Below are 26,243 nucleotides of genomic sequence, written 5' to 3'. Positions count from 1 at the left end.
TTTACTGATTATGCCAAAGCCTCTGACAGTGTAGATCACAACAAACTGTGGAAAATTCTTAAAGAGATGGTAACACCAGATCACCTCACCTGCCTCCTGAGAAACCTGTATGCAGGTCAAGAAACAAGTTAGAACCAGACATGGAACAACAGACTGCTTCCAAATTGCAAAATGAGTATGTGAAGGCTGTATATTGTCACCCTACTTATTTAACTTATATGCAGAGTATAGCATGAGAAATGCTAGCCTGTATGAAGCACAAACTGGAATAAGATTGCTGGGAGAAATGTCAATAACTTCAGATACGCAGATGACACCACTCTTATGGCAGAAAGTGAAGAAGAACTACAGAGCCTTTTGATGAAAGTTAAAGAGGAGAGTGAAAAAGTTGACTTAAAGCTCAATATTAAAAAAACGAAGATTATGACATCCGGTCCCATCACTTCATGGCAAATAGATGGGGAAACAATGGAAACAGTAACAGATTTTATTTTTTTGGGCTCCAAAATCACTGCAGATGGTGATTGCAGCCATGAAATTAAAAGATGCTCGCTCCCCGGAAGAAAAGCTATGACTAACCTAGACAGCATATTAAAATGCAGAGACATTACTTTGCCAACAAAGGTCTGTCTAGTCAAAGCCATGGTTTTTCCAGTAGTTATGTGTGGATGTGAGAGTTGGACTATAAAGAAAGCTGAGCACCGAAGAATTGATGCTTTTGAATTGTGGTGTTGGAGAAAACTCTTTAGAGTGTCTTGGACTGCAAGGAAATCCAACTAGTCAATTCTTAAGGAAATCAGTCCTGAATATTCATTGGAAGGACTGATGCTGAAGCTGAAACTCCAATACTTTGGCTACCTGATGCGAAGAACTGATTCATTAAAAAGACTCTGATGCTGGGAAAGATTGGTTGGATGGAATCACTGACTTGATGGACATTAGTTTGAGCAAGCTCCGGGAGTTGGTGACGAACAGAGAAGCCTGGTGTGCTGCAGTCCATGGGGTCACAAAGAGTCAGACTGACTCAGCGACTGAACTGAACTGATAGCCTACACAATTATATATACATACATATATATATATATAGAGAGAGAGAGAGAGCCTACACCATTTTATATATACATATATATATAGCTTACACCATTATACACACACACACACACACATATATATAGCCTACACAATTATATATTTTACATATATATATATCCTACACAATTCTGGTTTCAAAGTCAGAAAATATTATGAATATAAATTTAGAAAATCACATGCGTTGATTACAGGATGTCCAGCAATTTCAGCAAAGCAACTTCAGAAGTTATTATTTATAGGAAAGTAGAAATTGAATGATAAGATTTAGTTCAAGCTACAAAAAGAACAATGAAAAAAATGACCAGAAACAGGAGTTGTAATTTTCCTTTAAATAGGCATCATGAAGTGACAATTTTCTCTTGCTCCAAACACACACACACACCCTATTCCATGTCCCTGGTTGAAGGATTGCAAATGGAAGTTATCTTCTGATAAAAATAAATATAAAACACACAAGCATTAGAGAGTGGAATTTTGCAATTCTCATCATCTATACAAAATTTTAAATTTATCAGGCTATAAAGTCATGATATCACAACAATAGTTTATATCCATTTACATCCAAATTCATATCCAACTGACTCACATGGGTCCAGGTCACTCCTCTTTCTTCACTAATACGTGTTCCCCTCTGTCATTCTGTTTATCTCCCTTTCTTTTTTTCCTCTCTCTCTCTCCTTTTGTTCCCCTCTGCTTTGGGCTGTTACTGCCCTTCTATTTCTCCTCTCACACCAGCCCTGCCCACTCTGCCACTCATTACTTCTCTCTGTTGCTCTTTTTTCCCCAATCTGACTGTCCTAAATCTCCAAGTATTAATATTTCTGCCTCTTTCTTCTCCTACCTGAGCTTCCTCTCCGCTCCCTCCCTCTTACCCCTGTGACATTCCCCTAGACCCGCTCCGCACCAGCGCCCCCCTACCCCGACCCCTCGTCTCCCCCGCCGCCCCGAATCCTTGGGGGCAGATTTCCGTCCAGGTCTTCTTCTGTCCCAGCACCATCAAGACTCCAAGTCTCACCCTCTCGCCTGCACCATCAGAATGACGCGCTTCACCACTGTTTCCCCGCTGCTACCGCTGAGCAAGGGCCCCTCTCCTATTCTGCTCACCTTCATTTCTCCGGAGATCCTGCTTTTCTCTAAACTTCTCTCCTTTCCCCACCCGCTACCTTCAAGGCTTATTCTCTTTCAAGAAGGTCTCTTCCAAGTGCCTCACCAGTTCTCTTCATTGCCATCGCTTCTCCCTCAAGCTTTTCTCAACTTTCTATTTCTCTCCGAGTCTCTGCTTCTCCTGACCCCCCTCGCCCACAATTTACAGGGATGGCGACTGAATAAGAAGCCCCCCTCCCGCAAGAGCCTGTTTTCCAGAGGGTGGAATTTGGAACCGAAGATCATGGGTGTCACATGGCTGACCCCTGTCACCTCTGCCAACACGGGTTTAGAGGAAAGGTCACTATGAAGGGAACGCCTGCGGGGCAGAAGAACCGGCCTGAGGAGACGCGAGGACAATGGGGCTGGGAAGGTGGGGGGGTCTCAGGACGGGGAGAAGACGCAGCCTCTCCGAGAATGGGGTGACCGGAGCTGACCTCAGGGGCCGAGAGGGCGAGGCTGGGGGTGGTGGTGCGAATAAATCCACCTCATGGGAGGGAATTTTATGCGGTTGCAGGAGGGGCAGAGGGGTCAGTGAGGTCAGTGAAGGGTTTTAAGCTGGAAAGAGGTGCGAAAGGCAGCGTCTAAGCGGACCGAAGGCAGGAACCGGCTCCAGAGCGACTTTAAACAGAAAGGTAAGTACCTGTGGAGACGTCTGAATTTGCTGGGGGGTGGTGGGGCGGGCGCGGGGATTCATGGTCTGTAGCGACCCTGAGACCCCGGGTACAGAAGAAAGGAAACTGCGAGGCTCAGATTTGACTAAAAAGACAGAAACTCACGCTGCGTAGCGAAACCTTCTCTCTCGACTGTCAGCTTCCGGGTGTGTGAGAAACTGCGCGCACGAGGAGTAAAAAGGCTGAGCGGTCTGGGGGGCGGGGCCTAGGCGGGGCGAGGCCGTAAGAGGGCGGGCCGTGGAGAGAATAGGGCCTGCGTGGGTACCCCGGGCGCGGTGGGCGGGGCCTGCGTGGGGACCTCGGGGTGGGGAGGCGGGGCCTCGGGGCGCGGTGGGCGGGGCCAGCGGCGGGTACTCATTGATAGGCCAAAGAATGGAATTTTGGACGGTCTGTGTCTGGCTTTCCCCCAGGTAAACAACGGACCTAGCGGGAGTCTTAAATCAGTGATAATGGGGAAGGATGGGTCTTGACAGTATTCCACAATTAGAGGGTCTGAAGTAAGCTTCAACTCTGTCACCATAAACTGTAGCAACAGGCAAAAGTCAAAAATGATAAATACACATGCTATAGTTGAAAATGGAACATTAGGAATATTAAACTAATAATAATAAAGACAATAACAAAGGCCCAAGAACCTTGGCGTGTATACCTTTGAATGATGCTGAAGGGTCCTGCGTGTCCATTTGTGGCTATGTTGTGTATGGTCTTGTCACATGCTGGAGACATCGGTACGTGTTGAAGGAATGTTGTTCTAAATAATTAAGTCAAGTCAGAGGTCTGGGTTGCTCTTTAATTGAACAAGAACCCAGAGGTTATATTGATGCCATATTCTTGGCTCTCGGTGCACCAAGGCCAAACTGAAACGTGGAGACAGAGTTATGGAGGAGAAAGAAAGAGTAGCTTTATAACTTTTCCAGGCAAAGTGGGGATACAGTAGCCTAGCACCTCAAGAACTGTGCCTGGTGAGCAGGGAGCAGGGAGAGTTTATATAGTCAGGTGAGGATATGTGATAAGGATCAGCAGTAATAGTCTTGCTGTCTTTCTTCTTCAGAGTTTCAGAACGGTAGGGTTGTTGACAAGATTAGGATGTTAATAGTGAAAGTTGCTCAGTTGTGTCCAGCTGTTTGCACCCCATGGACTATGCAGTCCATGGAATTCGCCAGGCCAGAACACTGGAGTGGGTATCTGTTCCCTGCTCCACGGGATCTTCCCAACCCAGGGATCGAACCCAGGTCTCCCGTGTTGCAGGCGGATTCTTTACCAGCTGCGCCACAAGGGAAGCCCAAGGGTGTGAATATATATATGTAAAACTGAATCACTGCTGTACACCCCAACCTAACAGAACACTGTAAATCAACTATATTTCAATAACTAAAAACATGAAAAAAGAAAATTAAAAAATAAAAATGAAAACCAACCTCTGGGCCGAGAAATTCTCTCCACAAAGGTAGCAGAGAAAAAATGCAGAGCTGCATTTAGTTTTTTAAATTGAAGTATAGTTGATTTACAATGTTAATATTTGCTATACAGTAGTGATTCGGTTATACATACATGTACATTTTTTTTCGTATTCTTTCCATTATGTTTTAACACAAAATATTGAATATAGCTCCCTGTGCTATACAGTAGGACCTTGTTCATCTATTTTATGTATAGTCAGACTATACTATTTTAAAAGCAAGTAATTAATGCAGGCAACACTGAAAAGAGTTGGGAATTATAGTCCACCTCTTTGAGGATATAGTCCATAAATGATTTATAATTATGCTGTTATTCTCTACGTGCTCCTTACACAGCTTCAGAAAACCTTAAGTTAATTTAGTGCCTACCATGCTGTTAAGGAAGTTAAAATGAAGGAAGTCTTGTTCAGGGTTCAGTAGCAGGAGAGCAGGCTTCTGACCTGCTCCTGACCTGCTCCGACACTGCCTGGATTCCATGCCTGCCCCCAAGCACAGCAAGTCAGGCAGCACTTTAGATAAGGTAGTAGGTCTTGGAATTCTTGAGCCCCCAGAGGCTTCCTACCCAGCCTCCACAGAGCTGCATTTTTGCACACAGACTGATGATCCCATTTTGTGGCCTGGGATTATAAGCAGGAGCCCTCAAACTGCAATTTGAAGTTTCACCTGTGGGGTGCACACACTGCCTGGGACCCCTTTCCCAACTGGGACTCTACATTGCTATCATTCATAACTTCCCAGCACTGTTCAAGTCTGAATGTCGGTTCGGCCCAACTTGGTGATATATATGCTATTACTTCTCTTGTTTCTAACTTCTTTTCTTCTAATGACTGTATATTGAAATTAATTAAGTTGAATAATCTATTAACAATTGAAACTTTATTTGCGTGTAACGAGTGGTTTTGTTGTTGCTGTTAACAAATCCTTTGAACCTAAAACAAATTGAGAGAGTAGTATTGAAACATATACATTACCATATGTAAAATTAGATAGCCAGTGGAAATTTGCTATATGACGCAGGGAGCTCAAATCTGGTGCTCTGTGACAAGCTAGAGGGGTGGGATGTGGTGGGAGGTTCAAGAGAAGTGAACATATGTATACTTATGGCTGATTCATGTTGATATGTGGTAGAAACCAACACAATATTGTAAAGCAATTATCCTACAAATAAAAATAAATTTGAAATAAGAAAACGAAAGTAAAACTTTTGGCAAAACAGCTGTGTGGGTTATCTGTCTTGTCTCAATCATTTATTTGAAACACAGTATGCTATCTAATTTTTTGGGGGATAGAAAAGCTGAGGTACCATATTATATGTTTCAGGTGTACAATATAGTGATTCACAATTTTTAAAGGTTATATTCTACTTAGAGTTATTATAACATACTGAATGTATTCCCCATGCTGTACAATATACCATGTAGCTTATTTTATACCTAGTAGTTTGTACCTCTCACTCCCCTACTCCTATCTTGCCCCTCCCCTTCCCTCTCCCCACTGGTAACCCCTAGCTTGTTCTCTGTATCTGTAGGTCTGCTTCAGACCTAGCTTCTCTATATCTGTAGGTTATACTTTTTACATTCTACATATAAGCAATATCATCTAGTATTTGTCTTTCTTAGTTCACTCAGCACAATGCCCTCTAAGTCCATTCATATCCATGTTGCTGCAAATGTCAAACGTTATTCTTTTTTATGCCTGAGTAGTGGAAATGGCAGCCCACTCCAGTATTCTTGCCTGGAGAATCCCAGGGACGGGAGCCTGGTGGGCTGCCATCTATGGGGTCACACAGAGTTGGACACGACTGATGTGACTTAGCAGCAGCAGTATTCCTGCATCTTCTTTACCCAGTCATCTGTTGCTGGCCGGCTATCTAATGTTTTTATATTTCAATTCTTGACATCATTTCTCCTTTCACTTTTACCCCGTTCACTAGTCCTTCTCAGTGTTTTGTGTCATCCCATTTCTCTTCCCATAACTTAGAAGGGGTCTGGAAGCTTGAGAGGGGTCTGAGTGAGAGGAAAGAGCTAGAGTCTTTAACAGAACTTCTCAGGAGAGCAGAGGATGCCATGAGAGACGTGCTTTGCTGGAAGTCCCTCATGGCTCGGCCCTCAGGGCTTCCTGATCTTTTTTCTGTAGGATCTTCAATGCTCTAGAGATACAGACATGAAAAAGACTCTTCTTACATACCCCGATGGCCTTTTGGGAGATACTCACTAGACATGTTGTTGTTTTTGGTAGTCAAGAACTGGGATGAATTGCTTAAAAACATTCTCAGCTCCCCTAGCGTGTACTGCCATTGCTGCTACAGGTGAAATAATAATTGTGATTCTGTGGGGAGGTGAGGTCACAGCATGACAAGGTTTTATTTTGGTGCCTGGCTGTCTCCCTCTCACATGTACTGGCTGTGGGGACCCTGGCACCAAGCCCGCCCATCCTGGCAGCCAGAGGACTCTGGTGAGTATCTTCTATTTTTTTTTTATTTTTTATTTTTTATTTTTATTTTTTTTAGTATCTTCTATTTTATTCTGAGTATTTTCTGTTTTATTCTGAGCCCTCTCCCACCCATAAGGGCAGGAGTGTATCAAGAATCTGGAGAGGTGCTCATTTCAGAAACAGGATTTTCCCAGGTAGAAAGTGGGCCAGGGTACAGAGTCCTTTGGATGCAGGAATAATTCCTGGAGTATGTGCTGAACTCATGGAGAGAGATGGATAGTTCCTTACTCTATATATCAATTCCTGATGCCTTTTAATGTAATCCACCCCGATGAGGATGACTGCTGTTTTACTCTAGTATATTTCTAAATATATATTTTATATGTTTAGGCTGAGCTAGGTCGTAAGTTGTAGCATGTGGGATCTAGTTCCCTGACTAGGGATCGAACCTGGCCCCCCTGCATTAAGAGTGCAGAGTCTTATCCGGACCAGCAGGAAAGTCCCCATGTAACTTTTTAGAACAAGGGTCCCCAACCTCTGGGATCTAATGGCTGATGATCTGATGTGGAGCTGATGTAATAATAATAGAAATAAAGTGCACAATAAATGTAATGCACTTGAATCATCCTGAAACCATCTCCACCTTGTATCTTCTCCCCCAGGTCTGTGGAAACCAGTCTTCCACGAAACCAGTCCCTGGTGCCAAAAAAGTTGAGGACCACTGCCTTGGAACATAAGGTTCCTTTCTCAGTCCTGTGAGGGATCACGGTGACTCGCCATTCACCTTGTGCGTGCAGGCATCTTTGGTGAAAATTTATGTACAATAATGTTAATTTCCCTGAAAAATAACAATTGGTACAGAACAGACTGGTCAGACAACTGGGGAGATAATGGGACACACTTGAGGGAAGTTTTGTTTAAACATGCATCACCTTCCTTATAAATGTTACTAGCTACACTGCCTGTGTCCTGCCTATTTCACAGGATGATAGTTTCCTGTATACCAGATGTATGTCTTACTTAGCTTCTGAGCAAATTGATGATTCGATAATTTGAAACTATTGTCCAAATACCCAGTCTTTTAAGATCAGTGACTGTAGTTGTGTAACTCCAGATATGGAAAGAAATAACCAAGGCCCATCATTTCTTGGCTTGTAACAGAATAGCGAGAGAGAAGGTCCAGAAACCTTTGGCTACTGTTACAGGGTCTAGACTAGTGATGGCACATTGAGTAGCCCACCAACAAAATCCTTGGTGGACCTGGGAACGAGCATTCCCAGCTCCTAGCACTGGGGGACAAATTGGTCACAAATGCCTCCCAAACCTTGAAATTAAGACCAAAAGAGAAGGGACTGTAAAAATAAAGAATGTTGCCCACCAGCCAGTTCTACAAGAACCTCGTCATTAGTCACCGAGGTCACTGACCTACAGCTGCCCTGAGGGGATGAAGCAGACTCTGTTCTGGGAAAACTGGCAGAACTGGCCTTTAGAGACGAAGATATTTTCAGGAGAAATGTTTTCATGAACCTGGGTCCTTGCAGCTTCCTATACTTAGAAAAGCACTGAAACCATTCCCTGGGATGTCTGCTCCTGGTGACCAGCAGCAACCTTCCACTAAGAGGCGGCTTGACTGGGGATTTCACAGCCGCTTCCCGCAAACCACATGTAAACTGACCTCCTTCCAGAGGAGTTTTCAAAACTCTGCTTGGCTGGTAAAGTTGCCCCATTGGTTAATTCTTCTTTAACGCTACAACATAAATATCTTTTTTCCCTCTTAAGCTGAGCCCACTATCTGTTTCAAATGGATGCAGTAATTTTATCTCCATGTGGGTTAAAAAAAAAACCCAAAGAGAAACTCCCTGTGCTCTGATTACAGTGAAACTGTTACCCCTCTTGAAATTAGGCCAAGACTGAGTCTAGGGCTGCCTGGGAGATGCCCGGCTTAGGGCGCCCTGCAGCCAACAGCCACTGGTAGGCATGGTGCACACCCCTTTTCTGCTTTGTTCTTCCTGAGGCTGGCCCCATCCCTACTCCTCCCCTTCTCGGCCCTCTCCTCCTTTCCTCTCTTCCCAGGGCACATGCTCCCTGGCTCCCACCGCCTCCCTCCCCTCCTATCCTCGCTGCCTCCCCCACCCCTCCCTTGTGGACCGTTTTGTTTTCCGGGTTGGAGATTCACAGGGGATTTCAAAGCACCTTACTGGTGCAGAGAATGGGTGAATGGGCCGACCGCCCCCACTTTCCAGGAACGCTAAGGATGAGGCAGCCTACTTCAGAGTCACATTTCCAGAGAAAGGGAGAGTCCCAGTTCAGTTCCTTGGTATCCTAGGTCAGTTTGAGACTCACATGCCTCAGTCCTCGTGCCTTCAGGCTCCTCTCCTGGTTCCAAGGAGGTGGCCCCAGAGTTTTCCCCTCTGGGTTTTCTCAAGATCCACCTAAGCGTCTTGCCTGCGTCAGAAAGATAAACTCAGTCTCGTGTGGAATTTTTTCCCTTTGCTCTTAGAGCAAGTGAAAGGCATCAGCAAAGACTCATTATTTCTTGTGGATTTTTGTGTAGAAAATTGGAAAACCAATGAGAGATCACACTTAACCCACCCCTCCACCACGCCCCAAAAAAGAAATTAGGCAAAGACTATTTCAGAAAAAATATTAACATTGTTTGTGGGTTTCAGAGCAAAACGATCTTGACAGTTTGAAGCTTCATATGTGTTCTCCTGATACTTCTCTGTTAAAAATAAATGTTTTTAGGGATTTCCCTGGTTGTCCAGTGGTTAGGACTCTGTGCTTTCAAAGGAGGGGGCACAGGTTCTAGCTCTGGTCAGGGAACGAAGATCGAACACAGGGTCTGGGGAAAAAAAAGAATAACTTTTAATGTCAATCCTAAATTCATACCAAATCTACAATTTAAATTTATTCACTGCACTTGTTTCCCTGCCTCCTGCATGTCATTTGAAATACTTGTATATGAGTCTATTTCAATAATTATTACATTGTTCCTCACAGTTTCATTTAATCCTTTCATTATTAATCAATTATGCCCTATGTAATCAATAATAACTTATTCTCTCTTTTACAGTGTTTTGTCTCATATCTGTTTCAAAGCCTAGAGTTTAGCCCATCATATAACAGTAAAGATTTTGGTGGTTACTCTCATTTTATGCTTGTTCTTGGAATAAGGACAAATGCATCTCTGTTACATCACATTAAGCCATTCTTGCCCCTATAAACCCAACACTTCATCTGGGATAATCACTCTTACAGGGTTTTATGGTAGTTGGTGCTTTATCATCTGATTTTCATTTTAAATATTTATTCATAGGCAACACTGGCCTATAAAAAATAAACTTATAGACATAATTATAAAATTTCTACCATAACAACTATTAATGAAGATAAAAACATTTAAGAATGGCAAAGGACATCAGTTAAAAAAAAATAAAGTACAGGTTTTGAGGACACAAAGAGTAAAACTGACAACCTTTCTTCATGTAGGATTGTGGTGAAGAGGCTTGTCTGCAGCTAGAAAACACAGGTTCCATTTCTCACTCGGTCACCTAGGGGGCTGCGAGTTCGCATGGTTCTTACAATCTGTACTTAGGGGCTCCTCCTCTGAAAAATAATAACATTTCCGAGTTGAAGAGTCGATGTTGTTACATACAAAACAATACCACTTATGCAACCAGTTGTTAATGGAAACTATGAATGAGTATTGCTGAATGAAGAACTGTTGTTTAGTCGATAAATCCTGTAGGCCGCGAAAACTCCTCTGTCCATGGGATTTCCCAGGCAAGAATATTGGGGTGGGTTGCCATTTCCTATTCCAGGGGATCTTCCTGACTCATGGATTGAAGCCGGGTCTCCTGCTTGGCAGGCGAATTCTTTCCACTGAGCCACCTGGGAAGCCGGAGTGAAGAATAGCGGATTTCAATTGCCACGTCACCAAGTAACACAAAGCTCACATATTCCTGCAATGCCATCTTACTCTGAACATGAACCCTGGGGTCTGGGAGGTGGCGGAGTGGCCTCCAGGGATCTTGCAGTAGGGGTCATCTCCTTATCACAGACTGTAGTCGGAATCTTAGGGAATTTCTTGTTTCTTTATCAGAATGTTACCATTCAACTCAGGGGACACAGGTTAAAACCCCTTGATTTCACTCTCAGGCACCTGATCTTCGCCAACATCTTGGCCCTCCTTTCTAAAGGACCTCCCCAGATGGTGGCAGCCTTTGGATTGAGACATTTCCTCGGTGACCCTGGATGCAAACTCATTTTCTACGTTCACAGGGTGGCTGTGGGGGTGTCTTTCAGCACCACCTGTCTCTTAAGTGTCTTACAGGCCATTATGATTAGCCCCAGGAACTCCACATGGACAAGTCTTAAAGGAAAAGCTCCCAAGTACGCCGGCTTCACTCTTTACCTGTGCTGGATTTTGCACTTGCTTGTAAATACATTTGTGTTCACGTATGTGTCTGGGAAATGGAGCAGCACAAACACCACAAAGCAAAAAGATGTGGGATACTGCTCTATTACTCGTCTTGATACAATAACGTCCACACTATTGGCAGCTTTCTTAAGTCCTCCTAGCACTTTGTCTTTTGGACTCATGACCCTGGCCAGCGGATACATGGTTTTCACCCTGTACAGACACCACCGGCAAGTCCGCCACATTCCTAGGACCAACCGTTCAGCCGGATCCCCTCCTGAGACCAGAGCTGCCCAAAGAATCCTTGCCCTGGTGAGCACCTTTCTATCTTTCTACATGCTCTGCACCATTTTTGTGACTTACATGTTGGTTTTCAATCATCCCAGTTGGTGGCTGATTAACATCTCCTCACTAATTCGTTCATGTTTCCCCACTGTTAGCCCCTTTCTTCTCATGAGTCCAGACACCTGTGTATCCAGGCTCTGCTCTGCCTGCTGCAGAAGGAATAACCTGGTCCCTAATCAGGTCAGAAAGCTCTAAAATTTCCACTTGTATTCACAGTGTAAAATCTTTTATTAATCATTGAGTTTTTGCTGTGTCCAGCCCCACAAGGAGCTGTCACACCACAGAGTGGTGAGCAGCATACTGTCTTCAGAAGTTAAAATCTATTGGTTGGTACAACCACTATGGAGAACGGTATGGAGGTTCCTTAAAAAAAACTAACAGTAGAACTGCCATATGATCTAGCAAGTTCACTCCTGGGCATGTATCTGGAGAAAACCGTAATCTGAAAAGATACATGTGTCCCCATGTTCACAGCAGCACTATTTATAATAGCCAGGACACAGGGCAACCTAAATGTCCAACAGTGGAATGGATAAAGAAGATGTGGTACAATGAATACTACTCAGTCATGAAAAAGAACAAACTAATGCCATTACAGCAATATGGAGGGACCTAGAGATTATCATACAAAGTGAAGTTAACTCAGAGAAAGACAAATATCATATATCAATTTTATGTGGATTCTTTAAAAAAAATGATACAAATGAACTTATTTACAAAACAGAAACAGACTCACAGACATCAAAAAAACTTATGGTTACCAAAGGGGAAACGTGTTAGAGAGGATAAATTAAGAGTTTGGGATTAACATATACACACTACTATATATGAAACAGATAATCAACAAGGACCTATGGTATAACACAGGGAACTCAGTGTTCTGTAATAAGCTCTATGGGAAAAGAATCTGAAAAAGAATGGACATATGTGTATGTATAACTGAGTTACTTTGATGTACACCTGAAACTAACACATTGTAAATCAACTATACTCCAATATAAAAAATTAAGCAAAAAAAAAAAAAAATGAGTCTAAGTAACATACACAAAAAATAAAATATATTGAAGACATTGAACCAGTTATTTACTAAGTAAAATGTCATTAATTTTGTTTTCATGAGCTGTTTCAATGTAAGACTTCACAGAGATAAGGAATCTGTTGTGTAAAATGTGGCCTGTGATTATTTGAAGATAATATAAAGTTTCTCTGAGTATTGTATTTCAATCTAACAAAAATTTCCCTACAATTCAGGAGGCAGTGAAATATGAGAAGAGTTTATGGAAAGAAAGAGCCTTCGGTTTTGATTCACATACCTAGGATGGATCTGGATGGGGGAATAGGGTGTCAGACACTGCACTGAAGGGCAGGTTTTTCCCTGGGTCAGGAAGATCCCCTGGAAAAGGGAATGGTAACCCACTCTAGTATTTTTGCCTGGGAAATCCAATGGACAGAGGAGCCTGGAGGGTCACAATCCACTGGGCTGCAAAGAGCTGGACATGACTGAGCACACATACACAATATTTTACTGTTGACCACATTGGGTTTCCTTTGGTGCCAATGGACACTTGGTTGTGTCCACCTCTTGGCTACAGTAAATAATGTTGCTGTGAATATGCTTGTACAAATTTCTTTCTGAGTCTTCTTTTAGTTCTTTGGGGTATATACCCAGTAGCAGAATTTTTGGATTATATGTTAATTCTGTGTTTAATTTTTTGAGGAACTGCCATGAGATTTCCATATTAGTTGTACCATTTCACATTCCAACCATCAGTGATTAAGGTTTAGTTTTACTACATCCTTGCTAACACTTGTTATTAATATTTTCTGGTTTTTGTTTTTTAGATAATAAGTCATCTGAATGGATATGAGGTGGTATCTCATTGTAGAATATTTTTAAGATGGAAATTAACAAGCGAAAATACCAACTGGAGAGACTACCCTGGTGGTCCAGTGGGTAAGACTCTGTGCTCCCAGTGCAGGGGCCCAGGTTCAACCCCTGCTCAGGGAACTAGATCCCACATCCCACAACTAAAAATCCCACAACAAAGACTGAAGAAGACACTGTGTGCACAGTTAAGACGTGGTGCGGCCAAATATTAAAAGGAATAAAAATATCAGTTGGATGTTGGGATATTTAGAGGCTGAAATATTTTGTTAAATGGTATCTCAGTAAGTTTGAGGGAAGACAGGAGTCAGTTTGAACTCCCATGTCCTCTATCGGGCTTCCCTGGTGGCTCAGTGGTAAAGAACGCACCCACCAATGCAGGAGTTGAGGGTTCCATCCCTGGGTCAGGAAGATCCCCTGGAGAAGGAAATGGCAACCCACTCCAGTATTCTTGCCTGGGAAATCTCATGGACAGAGGAGCCTGGTGGGCTACAATCCACAGGGTTGCAAAAGAGTCAGACACTGCTTAGTTACTAAACAACTGTGATCACTGAACTCCTACTTTGTGCCAGGCAGTGTTCCAAATGCTTAATAGTTACCATTTCATGTGAACCTTGAAACAACCCAGCATTGTTCCTCCTGTCCTCCACTGAGGAAATATATCTATGGTGGAATCTTTACTATTTCTAGAATAGCAGAGGAGCAGTGTTGGGGCTCAGATGGTGAAGAGATCTGCCTGCAAAGCATAAGACTGGGGTTCGATCCCTGGGTTGGGAAGATCCCCTGAAGAAGGGAATCCCAACCCTCTCCAGTATTCTTGCCTGTAAAATCCCATGAATAGAGGAACCTGGCGAGCTACAGTCCATGGGGCCGCAAAGAGTCAGACATGAGCAACTAACATACACAAACAGGGTGGGGGTGTATGGCCTTTTCATTTATATGGATTTTTCTTTAGGCAAAGATCCAAGGGAACAAAGCAGAAGAATAAAAAAGTGGGAGAAATCATACACAAAGATTATAATATACCCTTATTTGTGATCACTAGATTTGAGGATACAAAAAAATTTAAAGGAGTTTCAACAATGAACGATATATTCAACCTTGTGTAACATATATATGTTTTATATATATATATATATATATATATATATATATATGAATTCCCTGGAGGTTCAGTGGTTGAGACTCCTTACTTCCTCTGCAGAGAGCACGGGTTCAATCCATGGTTGGGGAACTAAGATCCCAGATGCCACACAGTGAGGCCAAAAGCAATTAAAAAAAAAAAAAAAAAGGATGGTACCTGGCTTATTTTGAAGTGGCAAAGCATGTACGCAGTCCCTAGAACTTGGAAACAGCAAGGAAACAAATTTCTCTCAGTTCTGTTAAGATACTCATTTTAGACTTCTGACCTGAACTGGAAGACACCTTGTTTTAATCCACTTAGTCTGTGGTAATTTCTTACAGCCTGATGAAATAAAATGTGTACTTTAAGACAAGAAAAAATTTAAACATTAAATTCTGTTTAGGCCTCCTCCCTCTCTCCCTAATGTGCAGTGTGCACCTGTGTTACACATGAACCACAGTTCCTCTGGGATGGCCGTGCCTGCCCAACCAACAGAAAAGGTCTAATAGTTTCCCTTTCTTTTGGAGCTAGCAATTTAACTTCTTAAAAGAATGGTGTCTTTTCCCAATGCTATAGGAGGTCCTGGTGACCTGCTGTTCACTTTGAATGTACTTACCTGGACCATGTATCCTTGATGAACTTCATGTAAAATATCAGTAGGTCTGGGCTTCCCTGGTGGTCCAGAGGTTAAGAATCCACCTGCCAATGCAAAGGACACGGCTTCAATCCCTAGTCCGGGAAGGTCCCACATACCGCAGGGTAACTAAGCCACAACTACCGGAGCCCACATACCCTACAGCCTGTGCTCCACAACAAGAGAAGCCACCACAATGAGAAGCCTGCAACTAGAGAAAAGCCTTTGTGCAGCAATGAAAATATAGAGCAGTCAAAAATAAAATGTTAAAACAATTTAAAAAAATGTGTCATTTTGACGTACAATCCTTTGTCTCAAAAATGTTTGTGACTGTACCTCGAACTCTTTAACAGTTGGAACAGTTGTCAGAGCTTTTTGAGAGTCTACTTCCTGGATTATAAGTAGTTTGGCTCAAATAAATTCCCTTTTCTTCTTGATAACTGAATTTTTGTCGGCAAGCTGCACTAGGAAACTACTGAAATGATTACAGATACACAAGTCTAAAGAATCTACAAAAATCTCTAGGGTAAATGAGATTAGTAAATTCTAAGGATACAAGATCAACATTCAAAAATCTACTGTATTTCTATATAGTAGCAATTAACACATGGAGACAAATTAAAAATAACATGTCCAATTATTCAAAAAGTAAAAGTAGAAATGTGCTAAACGAAGTGTTGACAGGATTTTGATGCTGATATTTATTTAATGCTGGTGAAAGAAACCAAAGAACAGACAAATAGACATACAACAGCCATTTATTGGAAGGCATAACATAGAAATGATGTCAAATGACTGCAAACTGATAGACATTTTCTATCAAGATATTTTGTAGAAACAAACAAGATTTTTCTAAAACTTACATGGAAAGAACTAGAATAGCAAAAACATCTGAAGAAGAATAAATTGTTTGGAGTCACTCTCATTTAAGACTTCTAACATGGTTAAAAGTAATCAAGACTGTGATGTCTGTGGAGTAAGACATACGGGTCAAAGAAACAAAACAGAAAACCCAGAAACAGCCCCCACACAAGTACTTCCAACTGAGTCTGACAAGGTACCAAGGAAACCGGGTAGACAAAGAATTTGAAAAATGATACCTAGCAACTGATTTCCCATACTAGGGAAAAAAATATGAAAGAACCTCCACCAAAACTTCACACTTGTACAAATATTAGCTTAAAATTGGTCATAGCTTTAAACATGAAATGTAAAACCGTTGTACTTTACATTGTAAGAGATTCAGAAAAGAAACCATAGGATAATATCCTCAGGACCTATCTAAGTTTGAACATATTTTAATTATTCTGCAGTTTGCAATACTTCAGATTAAATTTGAGACTTAGTCATTCCTCACGTGAATGCTGAGGCAGACTGTTATGAAAAGTCATGAAGAAATTTAAAATATTCATTATGTTTGTAAGGTTTCTTTCCACTAATGAATTCTTTGGTGAATTCTGAGGGGATACTGTTGCTGAAAGGCCTTTCCACACTCAGTAAGTCTGTCTGGTTTCTCCCTAGTTTAAATACTCTCAAGACATCAAAGGCATGAATGCTTTTAGAAACCTTCCCATATTCATTCCATTTGTAAGGCTGCTCTCCAGTAGGAATGTCAAGGTGTTCTTTAGTTTTGATTTTTATACACACATTCCATTTTTGTGGCTTCATCAAAGGTATATGATTCTGGATGTCTTGTGAGCTATGAATCTGTGTAAGTCCTCTGTCCTGTATGTTACACTGATATAATTTCTCTTTAGTATGGACTCTCTGGTGTCAATTTATGGTAGAACTTACAACAAGCACTTTGTGACACTCATCACATTGGTCGGGTCACTCCCTAGCATGAATTCTCCGATGACTCATGAGGCTTGAGTTTTGAGTGAAGACCTTGCCACATTCGTCACATTTGTAAGGTTTCTCTCCAGTATGGATTTTCTTATGTCTATTGAAGTTTGAGCAGTGAATAAAGGATTTGCCACACTGATCACATTTGTACGGTTTCTCTCCAGTATGAATCCTGCGATGACTGGGAAGGCTTGAACTCTGACTGAAGACCTTGCCACATTCATTACATTTGTAAGGTTTCTCTCTAGTGTGGGTTACCTGATGATAAGTCAGACTCGAATACACACCAAATGCTTTGCCACACTCGTTACACTGGTAGGGTTTCTCCCCAGTGTGAATTCTCCGGTGACTTACAAGGCTAGAGTTCTGAGTGAAGACCTTGCCACACTCATCACACTTGTAAGGCTTCTCTCCGGTGTGCATGACCTGATGTCTGGTGAGATGCGAGCTCTGGTTAAAGGCTTTGCCACATTGATCACATTTGTAAGGTTTCTCTCCGGTATGGATTCTGCGATGATTGGTAAGGCTTGAACTCTGACTGAAGACTTTGTCGCATTCATTACATTTGTAAGGTTTCTCTCTAGTGTGGACGACCTGGTGATAAATAAGACTTGAAAGCACACTGAAGGCTTTGTCGCACTCGCTGCACTGGTAAGGTCTCTCTCCGGTATGGATTCTGCGGTGGCGTACAAGGTGTGAACTGTAACTGAAGCCCTTACCACACTCTTCACACTTGTGATGCTTCCCTCTTGTGTGGATTCTTTGATGTCGAGTGAGATGTGAGCTCTGATGAAAGGCTTTGCCACACACGTTACATGTGTGAGGCCTCACCCCTCCATGGGTCGCCTGACGGCTGGGGCGCTGGGAGCTGTCATGAACTGCTTTGTCATCCGGGTCGCGTCTGTAAGGGTCTTCCCGAACATGTGCTTTCTGGTCTTGTATGAGTAACGGAGAATGCCAGAAACTGATCCCGTATCCATTAGAAACGTTGATCTGGACAGTAGGAACAATTCTTGGAAGTACTGAAAAGGAGGCTCCTGTGTCGTCAGCCTTCTCAACCTGATGATACACATAAAACTGCCCTTCGGCTGGGAAGCCGGGCAGTCCAGTCAGATAGGATGGAAAGCTGAGTGCCAGCCTTTCAATTGGCTTGTTTCCTTCGTCTCTTCGACAAATGAGATTTTTTGGATGGGTAGCAGGTACTCCCTTCTGATTACTTTTATCACTTTCCTGCGAGAACACGTTTTTCTGGATTTTCCGGCAGCTGTGGTCCTTGGTGTCATGGCTTTTGTGTCTTTCTGACAACACTGTCTGCAGGATCCCTCCTGTGTGACTGCTCTGTTTTGGTGCTGATCCCTTCATCACACGTTTAGGAGAGGTATCTGCAAGACAAACAGAATCACATGTCTCCTGTTAATTACAGCTGGGAAAGAAATATTTCATATGGAAGAACATAGTACTATACCAAAAGGACTACATGCTTTGGACAGATAAGAAATAGTGCAACCATGATCTTTCCTTTTTGGGAACACACCAGAATAAGGTCCCTTGATAAAGAAAAGGGTATACACAGGAGGTGCACACAAATATTGTTTGATTCTACTTTAATGAGTCAAAGTTAGAGTCAGAAACTTTCCAGTTACAGAGTCCCTGGTAAGATGCCAGGGACGGGGTGTGTGTGGGGCAGGAGGTGTGCAGAGGGGGAATGGGGACTTAATGTCTAACGGGGACAGAGTTTCACTTCAGGAAAGTGAAAAATTGGGGCAATGGATGATGGTGAGAGTTACACAATGATGTGAATGTACTCAGTGCCACGCAACTGCACAGTTGTGTGCATGCATGCTAAGTCACTTCAGCCGTGTCTGACTCTTTGTGACCCTGTGGACTATAACCCACCAGGCTCCTCTGTCTATGGGATCTTCCAGGCAAGAATACTGTGTGTGTTGCCATGCCCTCCTCCAGGGGATCTTCCCAACCCAGAGATCAAAGCTCTCTTACTTCTGCATTGGCAGCCCGGTTCTTGACCACTAGCACCACCTGGGAAGCTTGAACTGCACAGTTAAACATGGTTAAGATAAGTATGGTTTATGTTCTGTGACTTCTACCACAATTTAAAAAACTGGAAAAAAAAAAAAAAGGTGATTACATGTTAGGGAGGCCTACTTTAAACAATCAATGGCTGAAAACCTCAGCGTGCAAACTTACGTTGGTCCTGACGGGGGTATTTTGGCATCATGACCTAAATCCACATATTACTTCACAGAAAACATGGCTGCTTCATATTTGAAGAAAGCACAATATTACACAGTAACAATCTTACTTCTCTCCAGGCAAGAATACTGGAGTGGGTAACCGTTCCCTTTTCCAGGGGATCTTCCCCACTCAGGGACTGAACTCAGGTCTCCTGCATTGCAAGCAGATTCTTTACCATCTGAGCCACCAGGGAAGCCCATATTACATATGTTTACTATATTTTTAATGTGTAGTAATAATGCTAAAGCATAGTACTCTAATGGTAAATAAGCCACAACAAATTTAATTAGTGAATAATATAAGTAAATGGCACTTTAGAACTGGAAAACCATATTTGCCCTGTGGAAATGAGGAAGAATTTAATAAAATGTTATAAAAATAAAATAATTCTCTGAATGCCACTTATAAAACCATATTCACTTAGAATGGCCATTCTGCCACACTAACAAGTGATGTGACTCGGTTATACTGTCAAATACATCCTGAAAAATCATTACCTATAGGTCATAGTGAAGATTAGTAAACAGTGATAAACCATAACGGAAAAGAACATGAAAAAGAATGCATATAGCTGTATAACAGAATCACTCTGCTGAACAGCAGAAATTAACACAACATTGTAAATCAAGTACACTTAAATTAATAGAGAGAATTAAAAAAAAAAAAAGAAGACTGGTGCAAAGGGGAGCACCAGTAGGGAGCAAAGTAGGGCATGTGGGCAGTGTTTGTATGTGCCAATCTGCGGGAAGATAAACATACGTATGGGCACATAAAACATTAACCTGGGAAGAAAAGAGAAACTGACTTAGCAAGTAGTATGATACTGTCCTTTCTTAACTGTAGGACATGGGGCCAAAAGGAAGAGATTGAAAAGATAGGGAGTGTGATGAAGAGGGAAGAAACTAGGCCAAGAAACACAGACTAGAATAACTGCTGCCAGGGCCTGGGGGTGACAGAAATGGGGAGCGGTTGATAAAAGGATTCACAACTTCCATCATAAGATGAACAAGCTCTGAGGATTTCACATGTAACACGACGATGACAGTGGATAGTATTAATACTATAAAACTGAAATGTACTGAGAGAGTAGAACTTAAGTGTTCTCACCAAAACAAAAAATAAAAGTCACATGTGAGGTAATTTATGTGTTAACTTCATGGAAATCCATTCACAATGTACATGTATATCAAGTCACTGTGTTGTACAGTTTAAATATACTATAACTTTATTTGACTATACCTCAATAAAGCTAAAAAACCATTACATGGGATCTCCCTGGTGGTCCAGTGGTTGAGTCTAAACTCCCAATGCCTGGGGCCTGGGTTCAATTCCTGGTTGGGAATTGTTGGCATAAGTTCCTGCATGCCACACAACACAGCTTCCCCCCGCCACAGTCCAAAAATTCATCCACTGGCTGCCTGATTTTGAACGCATAGGGCATTGTATATAATATGTAGACACCTAACTCTCTTCCAAGAATTTCTGAATCAAAAGCTCAGGGGTAAGAAAGAGGGAACTGGATATTTTCTATTTGTTATAAGGTTTGATGCATATTTGAGCTCTGGAATCACCCTGGACCATGAAATGGGAAGATCATATGAAGAAAGGACAAGTTCAAAGTCCTGCTGCATTAGCAAGCTTTTCAAGTCTGAGTCAACAGGGCTCTGAGCTCAGTCAGGCCATGCAGGCCCCTCCAAGAGGCACAGGACGGAAAATGCAGAGCTACCCATGGGCAGACCCCAACTTCTGGAGGGAAGTGATCCTCACCCACAGAGAGCAGGTTTCTGAGGGTCTCCACCATCACTTCTCTGTACAAGGCCCTCTGAGCAGGATCCAAGCATTCCCACTCCTCAGGAGTGAATTCAATGGCCACATCTCTGAATGTCAACCGTCCCTGAAACGAAAACACATTTCACCAATGGGCCCACCAGGAGAGTCTTCTTTTCACACAAAATGAGAAAAGGAGAGAGGTATAAGGATTGATTTTGACTAAAGTGTGGTTACAGATTCACTGAAGGTGCTTTTGAGCACGTTATGTGTCTCTGATTTTGGTTTATTATACTTTTCCACAAGAGGTTATAACAGCCTCTAAATCAGTATGTATTTCCTATTTTTGTGGACAATAAACGAAACACACACACACAATTGACACAGGATTATCTGTATAGAAATGTGAGACAGTATGTTCCACACACCAAGTAATATTCAATGTTAAGAGGAACTAGAGCAGCAATGAAATATTTAGAGATGACAGTGTCTATAGTGACTTTAAAGAAACTGTGATGACAGCAACAGGGATCTCAAAAAGTGTTTGAACACTTCTCGGGTGCTATGTATTCCTCTAAATGCTTTGCGTGTACTAACTCGTATAATAATATAATAGCAAATTTAAAAAGATCTGAAAAGAATCTAAAAACAAAGGATATTTGTGCATGTATAACTCAATTTTCTGCACACCCGAAACTAACACAAAATTGTATATCAACTATCCTCCAAAAAAATTAAAATATCAAAATGAATAGATAAGCAAGTAAATAAATAAATAAATAAATGAAAAACAAAACAGAAACAGACTCACAGACATAGAAAACAGGCTTACGGCTACCAAAGGGAAAATGTGGCGTGGGCAGGGGTCAGGGGCAGAACTGGGTTTGTATATACACTACTATGTATACAACAGATAAACAACAAGGATCTACTGCATAGTATAAGCAACTCTGCTGAATACTCTGAAATATGCTAAATGGGAAAAGAATAGACATGTGTATGTATAACTGAATCACTTTGCTGTATACCTGAAGCTAACACAACACTGCTATTCAACTATACTCCAATATAAAATAATTAAAAACAAATTTTTTAAAATAAAAAGATTTAGTCCCATACATCTGAAGGCAGCGACAGTTGTGTCACAGACATTCTAAGAAATCTGCTTCAGGTCAAACCGCTCAAGACGGTAGAGCAAGCATATAAACCCAGGTGTTTAGGTTCTAGAAGTAAATGTAAAAAACTTAAGTCATATAAAATTACCAAAGGTACACTGACAGAGGGTTTCTTGAGAAAACTTGAAACAAGTTCAAGGCTAACAACCCAGAATTGCATAAAATGTCATTACAGACACGTGCAGAAATACATTAATTACTCTTCTTATTTAACTCATGAATGTCAGTGGATAGAAAAATTTTAAGACACTGAAAAATATATAATTTCACAACTCAATACCATAGAAGTTATATAGACATAATGATATGTATTTTGTAAAAACCAAGGGCTTGCACACCTGTGCACTCATGCACACATGTATACGCACTTAAATTTACTGAAAAAAAGGAAGTGTCTCTCTATGACCACAATGGAGCCTTTTCAAGTTTATTCATCACTGAGTCACGAGGATCTAAGTGGAGATGACAGGCCCTGAGGGAAGGCCCCAGGTGAGTGTGCATGTACAGGAGTCAGACAGGACACTCCAGAGTCAGACGTGATTAGCAAGTCCTGAGAAGGGCATTTCAGGAAGGACATGCGGTGAATCAACTGAGAATATAACTTTACCTGAGAAAGAGCCATTACCTGTTCTTTCCTCTTCCTCCTCGTCTGGGTTTTTTCCTCAGGCATCATGAGACTTTGGAAGTCAGTCTTCAAAGTGGAAAACATGCTGTTTAATGCTTAGAGCCAACACACCCCCTTCCTGAGACCCAACCACACACACAGGGAAGCCCTCAATGTGCGGAACAGACAGTCCTCTGTGCCCACTGTCTCAGGAGGGACTCAGGACAGTCAATTCTGGCGCAGAGTCCAATACGGGACTTTCCCACACTTTCCCTGGATCACACTCCCCTCCTGGTGAGGCCTCATGCACACAGCAGCAGGGGCTCCTCAGCTGACCCCATGATGCCCTTCAGGTCACACAGCAGGCCCTGGTCCAGTCCCACTCAGAGCAGAGCGCCCTTCCCTTCCCCAGGGCCTGATCTCAGTCTCAGAAGTGGAGGCTAAGAGCCCTGGTGCTCAATGCAGGATCCAGATCGGAATCATCTGTGGCCTGTGCACATTCCTGGCTTCCCAGGTGGCACGAGTGGTAAAGAACCTGCCTGCCAATGCAGGAGACTTAAGAGACTGGGGTTTGACCCTGGGTCGGAAAGATCTCCTGGAGAAGGAAATGGCAACCCACTCCAGTATTCTTGCCTGGAAAATACCATGGACAGAGGAGTCTGTGGGTTACACTCCATGGGGTCTCAAAGAGTCAGACACGACTGAGGTGACTTAGCATGCATGCAAACAAACATTCCTGAAGCTAGGCCCCACACAACTGTCTGAAGAGTCTCTGATGGGAAAAGGGGCACAAAACCTGTCTATGCAAAATGCTTCACGGACCTAACGTGAAGCCTGGGTTGTGCACCACTCAGAGGCACACCCAGCACGGCCCCACGTTCTCTCTCTCTCTGACCCGGGGTGAACTGCTATCACCAGCAACCAGCCACGGAAGGGGAAGGAGCAGAAAAAAACACGCCAAGCAGCCCTTAAGAACAGAGGTGGGGGTGAGGGTGGGGCTGGCACGGGCGCAGGGAGCTCAGAGATGGCTGCACTCAGAAGGTGACGTCAGAACAAAGACCTGGGGGAGGAGGCCATCTGCATCTGCTGGGCCAGAGAGTTCTAGGCCGAGGGACACTCCCTTAAGGTCCCTGAGCCAGTAGCAAACTTAGGGCTGGAAGGGGAAAGAGGACTGTGTGTCTGGAGCAGGGGAAGGGGAGGGGGAGACAGGAGAGGAGGCCAGAGAGGCAAGGGTGGGGAAGCCAAAAAGGAAGGACCAGACATTCTTCTTCCATCACTTAAGAGAATTTTGAAAGCTATGTGTTCCTTCTTTCACTTTAAGTAAACATCTAACCTCTTCTTTACCTTATATAGTAAAACATTTACAAATTATGGAGTGCATATTTCAAAGCATGCTGATATATTCACCTAAGTCCTGGAAAGTACAGGCTTGCCCTTAAGCAACCTTAAGGAGGGCGGCAGAGGGAATAGGACTGGAGGCGGTCAAGACCAGTTCTGGACAAGTTAAGGCGGAGATGCCTGTTGGTCATCCCAGGAGAGATGTTGAGGAGACAGCCGGACGCAGGACTGACAGTTTAGGGCAGAAGTGTGGATGGACAGGATAAACTGGGAGACGAGTAGGTGGGACTGAAAACCATTTAGTGAGATGATGAGGAAAGTCAGCGGGCGTAGACAGAGAAGAGGTTCATGGACTAAGTCTTGGGGTGCTCCCATATTCAGAGACCGGGGAGTTCAGGAATTCATCAGAGGAAACTAAGAAGTGAACAGGGAGGGGAGAAAAAAACAAAACAAATAGGCAGATAGGTCTGTAGAGGTTAGTGAGACATCCTCAAAACCAAGGTCTCAAGGAAGAGGGAGTGATGACCGGTGTGGTACCTGTGGCTGACAGGAAAAGCAAATGTGCCCAGGAAGTTAAATACTGGACTTAGAAACGAGGTGCTGCTGGGAAGGTAAACTGGTGAAGCCACTGTGGAAAACAGTGGGGAGGTTCCTCAAAACACCAAAAACAGAGCTACCACAGACCCAGCAATCCCACCCTTGAGCATATATTCAGATAAATCTACAGGACATGGAAGCAGCCTCAATGTCCATCGACAGAGGAATGAATAAAGAAGATGGGGTACTTACGAATATCACTCAGGTATAAAAAAGGATGAAACAAAACCATTTGCAGTAACATGGATGGACGTAGAGATGATCATACTAAGTGAAATAAGCCACAAACAGAAAGCACAGGCAACTATATTTAACATCCTATGTTAAACCATAATGGAAAAGAATATGAAAAGAATGTATATATGTGAAAGTGTTAAAGTCGCTCAGTTGTGTCCAACTCTTTGCGACCCTACGGACTGTAGCCCGCCAGGCTCCTCTGTCCATGGAATTTTTGAGGCAAGAACAGTGGAGTGGATAGCCATTCCCTTCTCCAGGGGATCTTCCTGACCCAGGGATCAAACTTGTGTCTTCTGCATTGCAGGCAGATTCTTTACTATCTGAGCCATCCAGGAAGCCTCTGCCTCAGATGGTTAAGAAACCGCCTGAGATGCAGAAGATGCCACAGGTTCGATCCCTGGGTGCGGAAGATCCCCTGGAGGATGGCATGCAACCCCCTCCAGGATCCTGAGTGGGCTGAATCACTTTGCTGTACGGCAGAAACTAACACAACATTGTAACTATATGTCAAGGAAATAATTTTTTAAACAAAGAGGTCATCCGTGACTCTGAAAAACAAAGTGTCAGTGCGGCTGGGGAGCATGTAACCAGCAGACAATAATCTCCACTCCCCTGGCAGCGAGGAAGTTAGACTGTGTCTTTCCAATGGGAGTCCCACCTAGTGGTGATCACACTAAGGGGAGTGAGCCAGACACAGAAAGACAAACATTGCATGATACGGCTTATATGTGGTATCTTAAAGAAGGAAAGACACAGATGAGCTTATTTACAAAACAGAAATACACTCACACAGGAAACAAACTTACGGCTACCAAAGGGGAAAGGAGAGGGTAGGAATAAATTAGGAGTTTGGGATTAAACTATTCACTACTATACATAAAATATAACCAACAAGGACCCACTGTATAACACAGGAAACTCTACTCAATATTTTGTAATAACCTATAAGGGAAAAGAATCTAAAAAAGAACACATATATATTTATATATATATCTGAGTCACTGTGCTGTACACTTGAAATTGGGGCATTTCTAGTGGCTCAGAGGTCCAGAACCTGCCTGCCAATGAATGAGACCTGCAGAAGACATGGGTTCGACCCCTAGGTGGGGAAGATCACTTGCAGGAGGAAACGGCAACCCATTCCAGTATTCTTGCCTGAAAAATCCCATGGACAGAGGAGCCTGGCAGGCAGTCCATGAGGTTGCAAAGAGTCGGACA

At 42.8% G+C, this 26,243-nt stretch overlaps 1 protein-coding gene across 3 annotated transcripts in view; it reads right to left on the bottom strand.

Annotated features, from left to right (window-relative positions):
* The window catches only part of LOC122689905 (zinc finger protein 665-like), a 48,258-nt gene that overhangs the window by 18,004 nt on the left and 4,011 nt on the right, over positions 1-26,243 (bottom strand). The window contains exons 2-7 of one of the 3 annotated variants that reach the window (XR_006339943.1): positions 22,857-22,940; positions 21,075-21,201; positions 17,004-18,436; positions 15,192-15,274; positions 10,278-10,408; positions 9,441-9,644 (exon numbers count right to left, since the gene is read on the bottom strand). Coding sequence is in view for 1 of the 3 variants with exons in the window: in XM_043896731.1 (XP_043752666.1) it covers positions 17,052-18,436; positions 21,075-21,201; positions 22,857-22,922 (1,578 nt within the window). In the remaining 2 variants the exon portion in view is untranslated. Of the gene's footprint in view, positions 1-9,440; positions 9,645-10,277; positions 10,409-10,636; positions 10,694-15,191; positions 15,275-17,003; positions 18,437-21,074; positions 21,202-22,856; positions 22,941-26,243 lie in introns of those variants that run through there. The other 2 variants (XR_006339944.1, XM_043896731.1) reach the window with 2 other exon arrangements.

The sequence above is a fragment of the Cervus elaphus genome, chromosome 4 (assembly GCF_910594005.1).
Source record: "Cervus elaphus chromosome 4, mCerEla1.1, whole genome shotgun sequence".
Classification (NCBI taxonomy): domain Eukaryota; kingdom Metazoa; phylum Chordata; class Mammalia; order Artiodactyla; family Cervidae; genus Cervus; species Cervus elaphus.
Note: the sequence above shows the minus strand (reverse complement) of the source record. Positions and strands in the feature narration are given on the sequence as shown.